Below are 18,917 nucleotides of genomic sequence, written 5' to 3'. Positions count from 1 at the left end.
TACTTTTATATTAAAATGGCAACGTTTTCTTGGTTTACGGGGGTACTCCCTTCCGCCCTAATGTAAATATCGTCTTTAAGTACTGAAAACCCTTACCAAATCACATAGCTAGACCTAATATCTCTTCTAATTCTTTAACTCAATAGTTTAATTTGGAGAATTTTCAAGAAATTTGGACTTGATTTTTGAAAAATATACTGCTTTCTTGAAATTTAGGTTTTTGGTTTTGAAACCGGCTTCTGAAGGAACCTAATTCTATCAAAATCGACCTTGTCCTTTGCTTGCATTATTTATCCTTTACACTCTGTCAGGAACATTCACAACAGTGGGGAAACAAGATACGATGATCCTCAAAATTATACTTTCGATCGATTGTTTGTACAAAAATAACCTGCGGTTGATTTTTAATTAATGTGCAAGAAAGATTGAGATAAATGAAAAGTGTGTTTTCTTGTTTAGTATCTAACAGAAACGTATATGGTAGGCTCGTCATGGAAAGGACGTTTTCTTCTTTAGTGTCTGGTGTCAGAGTACATGGCAGACTTGTCCTGGAAAGGAACATTTCGTATATAGTCAATGATGGCAGAGTACATGGTAGACTCGTCGTGGAAAGGAACGTTTTGTATTTAGACACTGATGGCAGAGTACATGGTAATCTCGTCATGGAAAGGACATTTTCTGCAACAATGAATGTTCACTGATGACCTTTGCTATGATAACATCTTTCGGATAACTTTGAATATCTTGTATTGATCCATATGGTTTCATAGCCGTCGTTATCTTCTTTCTTTTATACAGACTAAAGCGATGAGAATAAGTGTGTTGCCAATACCTATCAATACTTATATATTAGTTTTTATTCGTGTGATACTTTACTGGAATTGTCCTTGTTTTTGATTATGTCCAATAATTAGCTACAATCTTCATATTTTCTAATAGAGGCTGATGTTACTCTTGTTCTTAAAAGGGGACACAAATCTTGTTTCAAAGTACAGACCGATTTTCACTACTAACACATTAACCCCTGGAGCTTTTTGTCATTTTTGCCTGAAAATCGAGTAGGAAACACATTTTGAAAGCTATTTCTGAAGAGACTCGAAAACACCAAATCCCCGGTCATCTTTCAATAACATACTGCCTAGGTGTGTTAGAAACATTGTTTTTCGTTGGCTATTTGACACACGCATGAGCAGAAGGGTAAGTTGGACTTTTTTTATTTTTTTTTATTTTTTGCTAAACGGAGCTATTATTTTTGTATGGAGACTACTATTTATTCCAAATGCCCATCTTATCCTACTTTTTGCAAAGGTTCATCTGTCTGTTTGCAGTTCATACCGGTTTGCCTTAGATCTGAGACCAAAAAGTCTAAATATCCGAACACAAAATCGGATTCCGACCACGGGCGAATTTTGGGTTAAAAAAAGTCGGGTCCAAAAAATTAGGTTTTTCTATCTGTATTTTGTAGTGCAACTAGATATTCCAGATTATTTGGTATCATTGTAGAGCTACATCTGTCTACCTTTCTATAATGCCACCCACTTTAGTGTATCATGCATGACCATGACGCTACAGAGCTCGGCAGTAGGCTACTGCCTCCTGCCCCGTAAAGTCGTCGCTAGGGGTTAATGTAATAAGCTGCTTTGGCTAAACATTTGAAAAATGTGTCTTCCAATACTGGTACAGTTATCTTACTGCCAATAACCTAATTAGTTATCTTCAATCTGGTTTTAATTCAAAAGACTCGGCTCCTTTACAACGCTGTCATACGTACAATACTTTCTGTAAGGCGATTGACGAAGGGAAAGAAATTAGAGTATTATTTTATGATATCAGTAGGGCCTTTGGCAAAGTCTGCCACAAAGATTTAATGGCACAAATAATGGAGACAAGACTTCGATTCGGCTGTAGTTTATTATTTATTTAACGACGATCTTTTCAAAATCCATTTGTCACATAGCAATGGATGTTCATGCAGTGAACCTGGGACCGCAAAGCATTTTTTCATAATTGAAATGCTATAGTTTGTAAAGGTAATGAAGATTTTCATTGGTCAGAACGTAACCTGTGATCAAGCCAAGCTGCATTTTTTTCTGTATAAACTATACGGAGTACTATTATATACCAGCTTCTATAACTAGAATCACGTGCAATAGAAACTAATGTAAACACTGAAACAGGAAGCATACACACTGCATGCCATTAAAACGAAATAAAAAAGAACACTGAAACAGGAAGCATACACACCGCATGCCATTAAAACGAAATAAAAAAGGTGGTTGACATTTAATTTTAAATTTGAATAAAAAGACTTTTGCAGAATCAAATAACAAATCTTTGTATATTTTCTGAAAATAAATAATTCTTTCTTTGACAAGATTTGAACGGGAAAAAAAGCTGGTAAACCCAAAATGTACCAATAACATTAGAGCTAAAACGATTTCACTGCTGCTCGTTACAAATTAAGTTAAAACTAAGGGTAAATGGATGTAGAGACTGGGAGGAAGGAAGGGGTCAAAGACTGACATTATAACAATTGTACCCATAGTCATACAAAGTACATCTTCACCAACCAAGGTTCCGATATATTAACCTATCTACACTGTTGCGATTCGACCAGATATTTCTGTGAATTTTACTGAGTGCGGCGGCAGGTCACCGCATCCCATTAAAATTGTTCAAATTCGAAAACTGCTCCCATTTGATCGAGGCAAGGGGAGCATACAACTGAAATTTACCCATGAATAAGTAAATTTCCACTGCCTATCCGTGTTTGCAAAAGTACATCCTTTCCCTCAACTACACCTGTAATGGGTTCTCTGTTACTTTGTCAAACTTTCTATGTTAAACTTACAAAGTATCCTTTTGAAGTTCATTGCCTGCTCCATTCTCAGTTGATGTACAATGCGCCGCTGTTACACGCTGTGATTGGGCATTTCATTCTAAGGGAGGCAACTCATGAAATCAAAAAGATGTCGCTAGGACAAAGCACTGACATATCTGATCGATCCGCGAAGGCGTAGATAGGTTAACATATTGCAACCATGGTTAGCGAGGATGTTCAATGTAAGACACAGACCCTTATAGTTATGATGTGGGGGTGAGTGGTAGACAGATCCCATGCTTCCTCATCGTACCTGTCAGAGTCGATGTTTTGCATTGTTTGACTATTGGACCCTCATCACTATTACCGTTTACTAATAGCCTTAATTTGATTTGTAAATAGCCCGTGTAGGTAGCCTAACCTGTTCATGAACACGAAAATAGAGTTAAGAAATGAAAATTAGTTGCTAATGAGCTAATGAGTCGGTCTAGTCACAATGAGGTCATGAAAGCATCAAATCCAAGAGTCATTGGAAAATCCAACAAAACAACGCATCCTTTCGTTTGAATACTGAGCTTCTATTCAGAACACATGTGACAATTAAAAAAAATATTAAGACCATACTGTGTAATGTTCAAAACCTTAGATCGGCTCCTATTGGTGGAAATACTTGTTTGATGTTGACGTAGCGTTTTCTTTATCAGAGAATCCCTGTTCTATAAATAGCTAAGTAGCAGAAGCTCTCAACAAGAATTCATACATTTAAATAATACTCTAACACTAAAAGCAAATGAATTTTAAAAAGTAAAATTAAAAATGAAAGAATTGATGAAATCATAAAGAATTGCAATGATTGGGGTATAAACTGTCAGGTGCCTGTGTGAATCGGCAACTGACAGTGTATACCATGATAAACTCAGAAAAAAACAAAACAAGAGTAAACTCTTAATTAGGCATGTTACTCTCAAAAAGCGAGCAATAGGAACATTGCCGCAAATCACAGACACATCGTCGTTATTAACAGGCAACTCCTGCCATCGGTTGACATCAAACAAGAGATGTTCAAGGCGGTTCACAAGTACATAATTACGTCTAAAAAAAATTGCCTGATCATTATTGATGTCTTCATGTTAAGCTATAATATCTCCGGTATAAACATACACCACCCGAGCTAACCTCTCACACTCCATAAGTGGAAATGTTGTTATAATTTATTTTCTTGTTTTTCTTCTTTTTGTTGATTTGCAAGTATACAGTAACAAGTGAACACTACTTATTAGTTACTTTCTGATATTATTATAATATTGTATCTGCAATTTTGTTACTTTAATATCTCAGTAACATGTTGCAATATCTGCAATAATATGCCTTTCATTATTCAAATCATTATCACAATTAATATTACAACTAAGAAGAAGCTTGAAATACGCTTATGTTTGTTGCTCACTCCTCCATATATTTTGTTCAACATGATGTACATTCTACGATAACATTTTTGATAAATAAATAAATATCATATGAACCAAAGTACCTCACAATATCTATATATTAGTTTATACTGTGTAAAGCTGTACTGGAATTGCCATTGTGTTTGATTTGGCATCAATTACAGTGTTTTTATTTACTTGGGTCGCGGGATTAGCTATACATCCTCCATTCATTCTTTATAACATATAGATTCAAATAAGCGACAAGTCATCTGGAAGAATTACATACGTTATCTGTAGTACGAGGTCCAAAATATTTGCCATTATTCTTCATGGATTTTGTTTGCTAAAACCGTTTAGCATTTTATATTTGTAATTTGATATCCATTCTTTTATTTTGTTGCATTGTTCCGAATTTCTTAACATCCCTTAAATAAATTAAAATTAGGATTATGTCTTAACTATTTATTTATATGTCATTCTTCAACCTTTCCCGCCATTTTAGAAGTATCAATACTAATTTTGAACGTAAAATAAGACAGATCTCAGTCAATCTAGTGACAGGATAATTTTTTTCCAATTACAATATGCCCTTTACAGTCTAAACGTAGACATACATACATACATACATATATGGACGAGCGACAGAGGCGCGTGTGTGTTTGTGTGTATTAATGGCGAGAGCAAATGGAAATAATTCATAAATGTGTGTGTGTGTGTGTGTGTGTGTGTGTGTGTGCTAGAACCATTTTTAGAAGTCTTTGGTATGACTCGGCCGAGGTTCGAATCAGCGACCTGTCACATCCCAGGCGGACGTTCTAATCACTTGGGCCACCGGAGCGGTAGTCAAAAGAGTGAATCGGTTGATAAACAGCACGGTTACTAAACATATAAAAAAATGAAGGCTTGCACAGCTTAATTCCATTTTTAAAATAATTTTTCAACGTAGAAAAATGTTTGTAATATGCATTTGTAACAATAACATAAGTTCAAATTATTTTCACAGAATCATATTTACAATAATGACTGTGACAACAAAATATTCTTTTGGTAAAATAAAAACACATAGTAAAACAAAGAAAATACATACTTTATTTTAAGAAAGAAATATAGACATTAAAACAAACATTGGGAAATAAACAAGAAAAGGTTGCCAAGTCGATAAAACATCTTGCACAGCAAAAAGACCATACAGACGGAGTCCAGTAAACTAGACCAAAAATTATGGTTTGTAAGAATTTAATTACATAAAAGTTATGCCGAACTTTTTATTTTTAATTTTGCCTGAATGGTCATGGAAGCCCATCATTAATTACAGTAAGAGAACCATTACATTTACTAAATTATATAATTTGTTGGGTTTTTTTAAAGAATGTTGATAGTGATATTTACTTTGACGCTTCAGAGTCCAAATAAAACTCAACAAATGTGACAAAAGAGTTTTCCATATTGATACAAATATTGCAAAGAGATCGAATCTCAATTATCTTATAAAAAAGTTACATACGTTGCTTATAATCTTTATATTATGCATGTATTGTAATGTACGCTGTTTTGACGATGCTGCTGCTGCTGCTAATAATAATAATAATAATAAACAATATCATCATTAGAGCTAATGCAAAGATTCACGATTGCAAATTCCAAGATTTCCACTGCACATTCCATCGTTACGTACCCCCGACCCTCCCGCGACAACTGACAGTGACAGTGGGGTCATAAAGTATATTCCGTCAAGTTTTGATTGGTCTTCCTGCTATATATATATATATATATATATATATATATATATATATATATATATATATATATATATATATATATATATATATATATATATATATATATTTGGTTACTAAATATTCATATATGTCACTGTAATTACAAAGTTTGTATATTAAATCAATGACCTAATACCATGAACCCCGGAGATGGTCATATGGTCATAACAGTAGCAACATAATAACTTTCATGAAGCTTCAACCAGCGGTTTAGTAGATGTGGTAACGGACGGACGGACGAACTGATCAACGGAGAGACAGGCGGTATCACAATATCCTCAGCGCTTCTGTAAACAACAACAACAGCAGCAGCAAAAACAATACTACTACTACTACTACTACTACTGCTACTACTACTAATAATAATAATGAGGAGGAGGAAGGTGATAACAACAACAACAACAACAATAATAATAATAATAATAATAATAATAACAAAAATAGTTTAGATAATAATGAAAGCAGCAAACGAAATAAGGAAAAGAGAATGAAAGCGCCAGCTTGGGTAAGCTTATTTACATGCATGATATTACTCTGGTCACTATGTGACCAATCATAACACAAGTGTAACAGTATTAAAGAGTAATGTAAATAAGTATATAATATTTGTGCATATCTGTATAGTCAAATACCATGCAGCGGTTAAGCTTTACAGGCTGATAATTGTACTAATTTTTACGTCCAGTCCTTTAGTAAAAATGAACACGTAAACATTTGCATGCGTGATCTTCCATTATTACTTAATCCCCTAACCTGTAAAACTTAATGTGCAGATTTTCAAATCGTATACTTATTGAGATAATTATTCCGTAAACCTTTACAGCTGTTATAAATAATCCATGGTATTTTTTCACATGCAAGTCAATTAGCTCAGTTGAGTAGTTCAAGCGCATTTAATTCAAATTAGGAATTCTGTTGTGCAAAGTTTCTTTTTAGTTTATTCTGTTAGAGATTTGACACACGGGTTATTCACTCATGCAAAGACATATCTTTTATAAACGTAAACATTAGTTTAGAAACTGAACACGTGCATGAAAACATATACAGATAAGTATTTACATAAGGAAATAAGACCTAAATGATTATACATTTCCTCAAACTGTATTTAAAAATAGTTAACAATCTTCATCTTCTCGTGGATTTTTTATCTATATCCAACCATGACCCATAAGATGTCACATATTTCAATAATTAGTCTCAGTAATCTTTAGAAAAGTATCTCTTTCTAACATGAATCGAAATAAAATAGCTTAATAATCGCAATAAAAAAAAAACAATGAAAAATAGCTTACTTCGTGTTTATATCAAACTCGCGTACAAATAAGTTTTAAAAAGTTACATTTCTATTTGTACATGGATATTTGCCTGAACCTTCATATTGTTATGTGTTTATAAGCGACAACAGTTTCCCTTGGGCTAGAATAACCCAGGTCTCAACTCCAGCTTCTAACATTAGAACATATCTACTGTCAAAGATGTTTAAAATGGAAGAAGAAAAAAAAACATCTTGGAAAGAAAGAAACAATATCCATGCAAACTGATATGTAGCTATATCTGGTAGTATTTAAGTAGAAAGTACGACAAATTTCACATTAAAGAATACACGATTGTTTGAACATAGATGTCACTAAATTACTAATGTCGTGATTGGTTTGGGAAATGTTCATCTGTTCGGAAGGTACAGTCCTGGATCAAACAATCCTGTAATGAAATAAAAGCGGCTATAATTGACGTGGGTAGACATAATTGAGAATTTCATCGATAAGTGGGTACGTATTGACATCTAGATTATCACCCAAAGGGAACGTAGAATGCAACAGTAATATTTTAACAAGAAACACGATGTACTATAGCATGACTTATGAATTTGCAAAGAGGTTTATTTGTAATGTACCGAAAAATAGTCCTAAATGCTTTTGAAATTGTTAGTCAAAAGAAATTCGACATAACTAGTATGTTAACTAGAGTGCAACGCAACAAATAAAATCAATAATTCGTTTCTAACCATTGAAACAATATATGTGTTAAATATTCTACTAATCGAGCAAAAGTGTTATATATATATATATATATATATATATATATATATATATATATATATATATATATATACATTCTTTCAACTGCAGGCCTATAGACCAATGATGAATTTCTACTCATTCTTTAATCATAAATGACAAATGAAAATAACGGTAAAAAGTATTAATAGTGCTCATTTTCTAAATGAAATTAAAATGGTACACAATTTCATCGGAATATTTTCTTTCTTTTTTTTCATTCCTCTCTCCTTGTCGTGCGTAAGGGACGAAAAAAGCAAAAATCTGGAGTGAGGGAGAAAAACATATGGCGCTGGACGAAAACATTAAAACTGAACTTGTACCAAAGTAACCTACAGTAAGGGGCCATCAATTTAGTACGTACGCAAAGCTTGACCCCTACCCCCCTCCCTGTATAAAGGCGTACTTTTTTACACACCCCCAACTGCGTACGTACGCTTGACGCACGCCCCCCCCCCCCATTATATAGAATGTCCCATATTTAATCCACGCAGAAACGATCAGGGATTAATAATATTAACATGTTCAATAAAACAGACAGTCAACCAACGTTGAATGTCTGGCTGCATCAAAGAAATAAGCTGCGTAACTTTAAAAAGTTTCTCTAATGTCCGCTAAAATGTAAACGCCGACTGAATCCAGTCGAACAGGTTACGTATTAGATATATTATTATCGAGGTTTCACCCCACCCACCCCGTTTCATATGCGTACGCACATTATCAGTCTCCCCCCTCCCCCATACTACGCAAGCGTATGCATTTGGGTTACCCCTCCCCCCTCCATTGCGTACGTACTAAATGGACGGCCCTTAATCTAGTTCCTTGTAACGGTATGTTTACGCATTCCTTGGGATCTATCAACAGTGTTCATAATATCAATGATACATAGTTGCAATCGCCAGTCGACACTAGGCCAATGTGTTAAATTTGTCGGTTACGAGGCACACATACTGTAGCGTATTTAATGCTTTGTCTTTGTTTATTAAACCTATTATAATGTTCTAAAATTCAATTATTAATTATTAAATACAAAAATGTACAAATGGTCGCCCCCACTCTCTCTCTCTCTCTCTCTCTCTCTCTAGATTATCGCGGCTAGATATGGGCGAAAATTCATGAAAATACGATCGTTAGTGATTTTCGTGCTTGTGACATAAGACGATGTCTCTGGACCTATGAATGATGGTAAAGTTGAGAGAGAGAGAGAGAGAGAGAGAGAGAGAGAGAGAGAGAGAGAGAGAGTTTTTTTTATATAATCTTTAGAAATGTTAATTAAAGCAGAATGGTGACTTAGATGAACTGTCAATATATTAAAATATTTTAATTACCTCTTGTTGGTTCGTCATTTCGCTTAGTTTCTATTCCACACTAATTTCCATACGCAAGTATGTGAATGCCTGACAGTTCAGGTTCAGTGTACAAGAGGCTCACCGTGTTTGTACAATCAACTTATCAATTTGCATATGTGATTGTGAACAACAAGAAATATCGTAGAACTACATTTTGTAGCGGACACACTCGCAGGGATGTGAGGAGTTCTTTCACTCGGTCAATACACAGTTACTCGGAGCATGTCGTAACTCCATTCAAAGTGCAAATATGTGTATTTGTATGTGATATAAATAAAATATATGTATAGTACGTACGCTGCATCAAAGATATACCACTAGCTATATAAATTTTTCATTAAATGTAAACTCGGCAAGCCTCGTTTCCTTTTAATGAAAAATGTATACATCTCGTGGTATATCACTGATACAGCGTACATACTATACATATATTCTCTCTGTCTGTCTGTCTGTCTGTCTGTCTGTCTCTCTCTCTCTCTCTCTCTCTCTCTCTCTCTCTCTATATATATATATATATATATATATATATATATATATATATATATATATTGTGTTTGTGTGTGTTCATTAAAATAGTTCGTCTAACACTGAACTTTACCCTATTGGTGTTATAACTATTGAAGCCCTTAGTTAAATAACACAGTACACTATATTTATCTTTGAAAATGTATTTAAATATCGCCTTTATCTGTACAAATTCACGAAAATTCATGAACCATAAAAAATGAACATGTCTGAAGGCTTTAGTTGTCAGGCAAAAGTTATATAAATATAATAAATTTCATACAAAGCAACAAAATCATGCGGTGTCAGTCGGTCAGGAAAAATGCATGATAATTATTTTTAAAAAAGCAGAAAGACAATTTCATGCAACTAATGAAGACATTCATGGGACAGTAAACATGTGTCATGAGATACCAAAATATGCTGGCCACTTAACTAATAGTGAATCTCAATAAATGTAACTATTCAGACTGCGTCGATGAATAATTTTAATTTTAGGACATTAATAAAGAAAAAATTTCGTACAATTAATGAATATGTTTCTTACTGCTTTAAAATACATGTACGGTGTATAAAGTGGGTCACTTGGAATCAACATTAGTGCTGATGTTATACAGACGACTGAACATCAAGCAAATCAATTTTTATCGTAACCATATAAACAAAACAGTATTAATTTCTCCAACTTCTTTTACACCAACTGTATTTCTCGTCTTAGTTTTTATTTTGTGCTTTCAACTTTCTACGAGTAACTTTATATCTGCCGATAATAGAACTATTTCCATTCTTTGATCATTCACTAAATGAACCATTCAGAGGTCTAGATACTCAAAGTGGATGATCATCCTTGGGCAGGATAACACCATTTCCTCGACGCCATGTGTTGTAATAAGACTCCACGTGAAGAAACGCGTACAATTTGATAACTGCATCTCACTTAGATTGCATTTCCTGAGACCCAATATCAGCAATCGCTTCATGGTGATATTTTGTCAAATATTTAGAACTAAAAATTAGGTAATTCTTTATCAGCTTTGATGTAGCAAAGGGCAAATGATGCTACAAGGCAACACGCACCATAGGTCACAATATACTGATGACGTCACAATAAAGCGCACCAAAGCCGCTATACAAAGTCTGGTGTTTATATCCTCGTGTTTGATTGGATTTCATTCTGTGATAAGAGCTTCAAGGTGGGGCCCCAGTCAGTGACCTCGTGTAGCGATGCGCATAAATGATGTATTAAGTCTTAGATGACCTTGGAGGTCAAAAGTACCTTAAGGCAGTAACATATTTTGAAAGAGTATGAACTGACAGCAGCCTGCAGTCAATATTACTGGACGAGGTGGCTACTCGCGGTAACCATCAATATAACCATCAACATTATGATCGAGATAACTATACCTGAACAGTTTATTTTATGTTCGGAGAAGTTATTCTCGTGAAAATCATTACAATGGTTTTTCTCCGCTTCCTATACTTTATTTTTTTTTTAAATCGCTAATAACTGAGCTTAGAATCATAGTGCACGAGTTTAGATAAGGTATGAAAATAAGTAACGTTTTCACATGCGGGAAACAGGGTTCTTAACCGAGTGTTACAATTATGGATATTTCTACAAGGAAAAGTCGAACTCTCGAGACATGATCCTAAACCAATGTGCAAATAAGTCAAACCTATAGAAGTATATTGCAATTAATGCATGAATTCTGGTTACTCAGTTTCCACAAATAAAATTTAACAATAAAAAAAAAAAATACATACCAGATGAAGTTCATGAAAAATCACCAGTCGTCTGAAATAAGGACTGCAATTTAAGTTACGTTGTTTGGGCCAAAACTTCACAATATGATAGTCTGACGTGAATGTGCATGATTAACGATGAGGAATATTTATGTAAAACTGTTGGAGAAACCAATGCTGTTCTGCAAAAATGTTATGAATACAACACAACTTAACCAACTTTCCTTGACAAAGACACACTCAGTTTTCTATCTTTGAAACTGCAATATTGCGGCACAAAATATATCGTTTTCTACAAACGAAACTGCAAAAATACTGCACACAAAATATACACTAATAAAAGAAGGAAACACACTTTTTTCTTTCACCTGCGTTTTATCTATGATTGTTTGCTTTAGAAAAAGTACCCTGAAAAGTATTTTAAAAATAAGAATGTTTCAATCTTAATTATGAAGTACAACTTTATATTAAATACAGCAAAAAATACATTGAAATCTTAACATGTCTACTGTATTCAAAGCAAAAATACCTATAAAGATGTTAAGTAAATATTTTCATAACGGTTTTAACTCGCGCCTCAGTCAGATCCAACCGCACGATGTATATATCCCGAGCTGCCGTCGCATAATGCGCCGGCAGATTTGGGTATATGCAGTTTTCTTAGGTGCATTCATAAGAACAAACAGCACAGACCATGTCCTGCGGCGCATAATGCGACGGCAGTACAGGGTCTAAGTTACTTGCAGTTGAACCCAACTAATAAGCGAGTATATACGGTGTATACATCACTATTTTCAGGAAACATAAAAGGTATATCAATTCATCAGCACAGAGCAACAATCTTTATGCCCTGCATGTATCTTAATATCCATGTGTCATTGTCAGACCTGGTTCCAAACAAATACGTAAGTACAAAACTTTAAGAAGCATTAAATGTATGGCAACCAAAGAGTGATAAATGAACTTAGCATTTGGCAACGTTGAAAAATATAACCTCAAAGCAATCAACGAGGCATATCGCCTCTGCATTCGTGTCAAGACAGTGATAAAAGACATCCGTCTATTATAACAATCAGAACAGGCACCTCACATGGAGCTATGACAAATTAAATTCTACGCAGGAGTTAGTAAAACGATATCTCAAGATAACCAACCCTTTTTGCTGGAGCCTGGATTGAATTTGACAGCGGTATGGTGTGACCGTTCCATTACTCCGTTCATCCAAGGGTTTCTGGAAAGGGAAGACATGTTCTGCCGGCGTTTGCTCCTTTGTGTTCCAGTCTCGAGTTGGCGAAGCCGTTCTTCCAGTCTCCAAAGACGTTCATCGCCCTGCTTCTGTTTATCTTCCAGCTGATCTATTTGGTTCCGTTGACGGTTTCTTTCCGTCATTAGATCGCTGATCTGCTCTTGTTGAAAATCTCTTTCTATAACACCCTCTTCATAAAGGGTTTCAAGATTGCTCAGTTTTTTCCTTTGTTCAATATTCTCTTTCTCGATTTCTTTCAGTCTGGCCAATTGGGCATTTAATTCCTCTTCCTTTGCCTCTAGAACTCTTTTCTGCTCCTCTAAACGTTTCTGTAAACCCTCCAATTCTTTCGATTTTTCATCCAATTCATCCTTAGCAATCTTTTCACTATCACCGTATTGTCTTAATTTCTTATTTTCCAACTGCAGTGCAATAATTTTTTGTTGGAACGAGTTAAGCTTTTCTATTAGCGATTTGTTTGTTTTCCTCAAACGCTCATTTTCATCTTTTATTCTTCTCAGTTCCTCCTCGGTAGTTGCCGTTACATTATTGGTTTGTTTTGTAATTTTCTGGAAAAGTTCAGCAATGGTCGGAGCAATACGGACAAGTTCTTGCTCTAGAGCCTGCATATCAACCTCTCCTCCGCTTGCAACTTTGGCTCTGGCTTTTTCTAGATTCTGAGCTACGCTGGACATGCCGTTTGCTTTGGCCTTCTCAAGATTACTGGCAATGCTTAAACCATCTTCACGCACAAACTCTCCACTGCTGGATGATCTGCTGTACTGGCCGTATGTCCCCTCCGCACCGTCTGGCTGGTAGTTCTGGCGGACAGAAGTGTTGTTGTTGTTGTTGTGGCCCGTAGTTTGATTGTTATAGGTCGAATTGCAGTTGTCAGTGTAGGTGTTCCTATTGTCGCTGTTGTTGCTACTATTGTTGGTAGAGCTCACGGTGTTGCTGAATTCGGACACATCGCTAGCCGAGCTTTCTGGTCTCCATGCACGTCTTGCTGAATGCCCCACCCTAATATTCCTCTCTCCAGTCTCCCCGTCTCTGCTGGGAATACTCCTTGTACTGCTACTGGTCTGAATTTGAATGACATAAATTCATGAGAATAATGTAATAGATTAGGAGCATACATACTTGTTTCAAAAAGTTACACATTTAGATCTGACAAAAGATCCACATCTATAAACAATTTTTGCATGAAAACTAATATTAGGTTAATTCTTTCAATATTCTCTCTCTCTCTCTCTCTCTCTCTCTCTCTCTCTCTCTATATATATATATATATATATATATATGCATGTATGTATGTATGTATGTATGTGTGTGTGTGAGCGAAATGGTCGTGCATTACCAGTGCTATCAAGTGGTGCTTCAAATTACTGTTCCAGAAGGTAATAAAGTACGCAAAACAGCCCTGCGGACAGAATTCGTAACGATCCCTCAACAAATTTTCTTCTTCTTCTGCTATTATTATTATTATTATTATTAGTAGTAGTAGTAGTAGTAGTAGTAGTAGTAGTAGTAGTATTTGCAATTTTTTTCTTCTCCTTAACGACTTACGTTGGATGTATTCGAGGACGGCCTTCCCGATTCTGGTCTATTGTCTGGAATGAACAATACTTCATTTTATCTCAGTATCAACACTCAGAGAAAATCATTTCGCATCATAGCTTTTGTAAGCAATGATTCAAAAGTGCGTACAAATATTTTTGGCCAGAATATTAAAGAATGAAGCAAAGAATGCCGATATATTTTCATGTTTTTTTTTTTTTTGTTTTTTTTTTGCTTGAACCGAATGCTATAGTATACACAGTGTAAAATAAGTTCGAAAAACAACAGATGTCTCCTTGTTACTGAGACGGACATTGAAGTGATCATGACTTTGACATTTGAGAAGAGAGTATGGCTTTGAGATAAACGATTAAGGGCTTTGACATGTAAAATGAGAGTATGGCTTTGACATAAACGATCAAGGGCTTTGGCATACTAAATGAGAGTATGGCTTTGACATAAATGATCAAGGGCTTTGACATACGAAATGAGAGTATGGCTTTGACATAAAAGATCAAGGGCTTTGACATACTAAATCAGAGTATGGCTTTGACATACATGATCAAGGGCTTTGACATACGAAATGATAGTAAGCCCTTTGACATAAATGATCAAGGGCTTGACATGAAATTACTATGGCTTTGACATATGAATTGAGTATGGCTTTGGCATCAACTGACTACGACTTTGAAATATGAAATAATTATGGGTTTGACATATAAACGATTAAGGGCTTGGACATAAAATGATCATGGTTTTGACATTAAATGATTAAGGCTTTGAGATATGAAATAATTATGGCTTTGACATGAAATGATTGTGGATTTGATATATGAAATGATTATCGCTTCCACGTATGAAATGATTAACGTTTTTACGTATGAAATGATTAACGTTTTGACGTATGAAATGATTACGGTTGTGGAGTATGAAATTAACATTTTGACGTATGAAATGATTATCGCTTCCACGTATGAAATGATTAACGTTTTGACGTATGAAATGATTAACGTTTTGACGTATGAAATGATTAAGGTTGTGGAGTATGAAATTAAGGTTTTGACGTATGCAATGTTATGGTTTTGAGATACGAAATGATTATAACTTCGCCATATGACATAACTAAGGCTTTGACATATGCATGAAAAGATGAATGTTATGTCAGCTAAAAGCAAAACTTTTGTTTTGTTATATAACAAGGAGTACAAAAAGAATATTTTCCCGATTAATTATACTGTAAATGTAACATGAAAGTTTCAGGTAGTAAGCGTACTGACAAAGTTACGAATGGGAAACTAATTAATTAATTAATTAGCTTAATAAACATCAAATGATTTAAGATTTTTCATGGGATCTTCAGAGCGGTCTAATCGCTTTTATTCTGGATCGAAACTATCTTTCTGCTTTTTATTCTGAGTAACATCCTAAATGAAGCTGTGGAAAAAAAGTTCTGATGTAATTAATGTGAAGGTTTCAGAATTGGAAATTTTCAAAAAATAAAATGCGACGAGATGCATTTTCATGCATTACATGTTCAAGTACTGAATAAAAAAAAATATCATGCAGTTCCTTTTTTCCTACATAAAGAACAGAACATCACTTTCCAAATACGGTTTAAATCTGCATAGTCAAGGAAGTGAATTGCAGCAATAGCGTAGATTGTTCACAAATTTCCTTATACGGTATGAATATCAATTTATGATACACTTTAAAGGGCATACCGAACATTTACAACTTTTCAAGAATATAATATTATTGACAATTTTGCAAAGAACTTGTTTTCGCATAAATGTTAATATTAACGTGGTATATAATATACTCATTACAAATGTGCAATTTTAAAACTGGCATTATGACATCATAATGACACTATTGTCAAGAAAATGTGATTAGTAACAATATAATATCATGATCTACAGTAATCAGTTATGTGTGGAGCTGTGCGAAAAGGTGACGTTTTTCATTCTGTCAAGCAGAAAATGAATAATGTATATGCGGTAACATTAACAATTAAAGTGAAACTGAAAGAAAAATATACCCATTGTGTCATGGTTGATAATGACCGTGGTAATTCCTAGTTTATCAATGACATGGCTGTAGCGATTGTCTGTATTTTCACGAAGAATATTGCAAAGAGTCTGATATCCTCGGTCACCACATTGCACAACAGCTTCCAGAAACTTTTCCGCTTTCATCGACTGTGTTTTGGGCTGTACGTTGTTTATTTCGTCCCCTTGCTGAGGAGTGAACACACCAAGTTCCACAAAGCGGTTGACAAAATCATTGACGTTAAGCTCTTGTTTTAAAAAGCTCCAATTGCATCTTAATTTCCTATCATCTTCATCGTTCATCTTTTGAATCTCCATTTTAAATAAACAGTACACTATACTTCGAAGCTGCGAACAAGAAGTCGTCTGGCTTCCTTTGTTTAAATATGATGTATCAGGTAAAATATTTTATAAAATACAGATCCGTCTATATCTTGTTAATGTGTTTTACTAAACAATTCATGTTTTGAAAAGTAACTTTACGTTTTCTGATGGAAATACATGCCACTACTGTCAAGACGCCATTGCTCTTTGCAAATGGCTGCCTTCAACCAGTTGTATTTTTTAAGCCTATGTTGGCGACGCACACCAATGTTGCCGTAATCCAGATTCAAGTTCAAACTGTTGTCTTTTCAAGGTATGCAACGTGATATTTATTGATTGTAAATAACATATATGGTGCTATAATAATAGCCAAACTGAGCTTTTGTGTCTGAATACAAAAGAAGGTGAGGCAACGGTGGGTTGATTGGAATTTAAACTTCAATATTCCCGAGTTTCAAACCCAAACAAAGTTCTGTTTTCCTGCGTCAAGCGATTACTTTGACAAGTATGTGCTCGGTGAGTGATAATCACATGATAAAATTTAAGTTAAAGACATCTTCTTGATTCGGTCTGCATACCACACTAGAGATGTTGAGACAAAGCCGACGGTATCTGCACGGAATGAATTGAATGAAATCATGTATACAGTCTAAACCAAGTTTTGACAATTGAACATATATATACGATAAAAGATATTAAAACAAGATAACAGAGCCATCTTCGGATGATATAATCCAGCTATATTGTTCTGTCATTCCAAGATGATTTAGAAATCTGAGCATTAATATCAAAGCCATCTTACCCTAAGGTCATTACCGATTACAATATATGAATAGTTCAACACAATTATTATAGTTAGCATTTGTCGAAACAAACGATCGTACGTCATAAACGATATTTTATCCGGTACAGGTGGATTTTGGGTTTAACGCGATGTCCATTTTTCAGGCCATCTTTTTTTTTAGCATAGTAAGCTGCTTTAAGTTGTTGAAGAATCAGAGAAGGCATTCGGCAAGATGTATGCCAATTTGTTACTTTTTTAATGTCATTTTAGTAGTTAAAATAAGACCGGACTTGGGTTGGCTAAATCCCTCAATTCCTTTATTTAAACACAAAATGTTTACTTGACTAACTCTGTGGGGGAAAAAACTTTAGCATGTATACACATTTTGCTTTGAAAATAAAATAATTGGATTTTAAACTTTGACATACATACATACATACATACATACATACAATAATATATGTTGAATGTAAAAGATGCTCCATGCTATTATGGGTGCCAAAATAACTGCATGGTTCTACTCATTTCTGCATATATTATTATTATGAATTTAAAAAAATTTAATGGACAGGATGCAGACAATGTCCATACATATTTATAGTGAGAAGATGGCATTCCTTTCTCAGAATAAGGTCGAAGTGTTTTAAAATTACATCTGATGCTGACAAAGGTGAATGGTTAACCGGCATGTTTTTTTGCAAACAAAGTTAATGAATATTTGTTGTGTCATTTTGTTTGCCCCTGGCCTACATGGCTAGACTCAATAATAATTGTTGCAATCATTGTGCAACTTGCGTTCGCTTGCCACACTAACAACAATCTCAAAAGCAAATAAGCAAGTCGTAGACCATCGACAATGTTAACACTGAAGTTTATCTAAATGAGCGCAGGTGTTTCAAGTCTATAAAATCATTAATGAGAAAAACATCGACACAACGCAAGAAAAGATATGTCTTTTTGGTTCATTTTTTTTTAGATCAACTCCAGCGTTGTTAAATAATATGTGAATCCTAAATTTCTCAAGATCAAGACCTCTTAAAATAGCTGAATGATCCAATACGATCATCTTATTTACTTTTTGTCCCTCTGATTCCGCATGAGTTCGAGTCTCAGCTCCGTCAACGTATATGATGAGTAGCTTCTTGTGGGTCGATGATTCTTCCCAGGTTCTTCCACCACCAATATACTGTCCGCCATCTATGGTCTATCGTGAGCTGAATAATGGAGTCAACACTCACAAAACCATCCCCACTCCCCCACACACACGAAAATAAAA

General features: G+C 34.7%; 1 protein-coding gene across 3 annotated transcripts; it reads right to left on the bottom strand.

Moving 5' to 3' along the window:
- Window positions 1–5,317: 5,317 nt before the first annotated feature.
- Window positions 5,318–17,462, bottom strand: LOC149804632 (uncharacterized). Of its 3 annotated transcripts, none has more exons than XM_089942722.1 (5): window positions 16,524–17,462; window positions 14,495–14,538; window positions 12,837–14,010; window positions 12,038–12,090; window positions 5,318–7,730 (listed from the first exon to the last, which is right to left on the bottom strand). In XM_089942722.1, the coding sequence occupies exons 1-4, from the start codon at window positions 16,849–16,851 to the stop codon at window positions 12,077–12,079; spliced, it is 1,560 nt and encodes a 519-aa protein (XP_089798848.1). In that variant the 5' UTR covers window positions 16,852–17,462; the 3' UTR covers window positions 5,318–7,730; window positions 12,038–12,076. The 3 variants fall into 3 exon arrangements, with proteins under 3 accessions (XP_089798848.1, XP_089798856.1, XP_089798838.1); XM_089942730.1 differs by lacking the exon at window positions 12,038–12,090 and adding an exon at window positions 11,704–11,734 and having other exon boundaries at window positions 16,524–17,461; XM_089942712.1 differs by lacking the exon at window positions 12,038–12,090 and having other exon boundaries at window positions 16,524–17,460.
- Window positions 17,463–18,917: the final 1,455 nt, after the last annotated feature.

This window comes from Sinohyriopsis cumingii, chromosome 2, assembly GCF_028554795.1.
Source record: "Sinohyriopsis cumingii isolate HCF-2022 chromosome 2, ASM2855479v2, whole genome shotgun sequence".
Classification (NCBI taxonomy): Eukaryota; Metazoa; Mollusca; class Bivalvia; order Unionida; family Unionidae; genus Sinohyriopsis; species Sinohyriopsis cumingii.
Note: the sequence above shows the minus strand (reverse complement) of the source record. Positions and strands in the feature narration are given on the sequence as shown.

Bases quoted from the DNA above. Each gene is read 5' to 3' on its own strand.
- LOC149804632 (XM_089942712.1), bottom strand. From the start codon at position 16,851: ATGGAGATTCAAAAGATGAACGATGAAGATGATAGGAAATTAAGATGC. The intron at 14,539-16,523 runs GTATATTTTTCT...TGTTCATTCCAG, and splicing joins TATCAACCATGACACAATGG to ACAATAGACCAGAATCGGGA. The intron at 14,011-14,494 runs GTAAGTCGTTAA...ATTCAAATTCAG, and splicing joins CGTCCTCGAATACATCCAAC to ACCAGTAGCAGTACAAGGAG.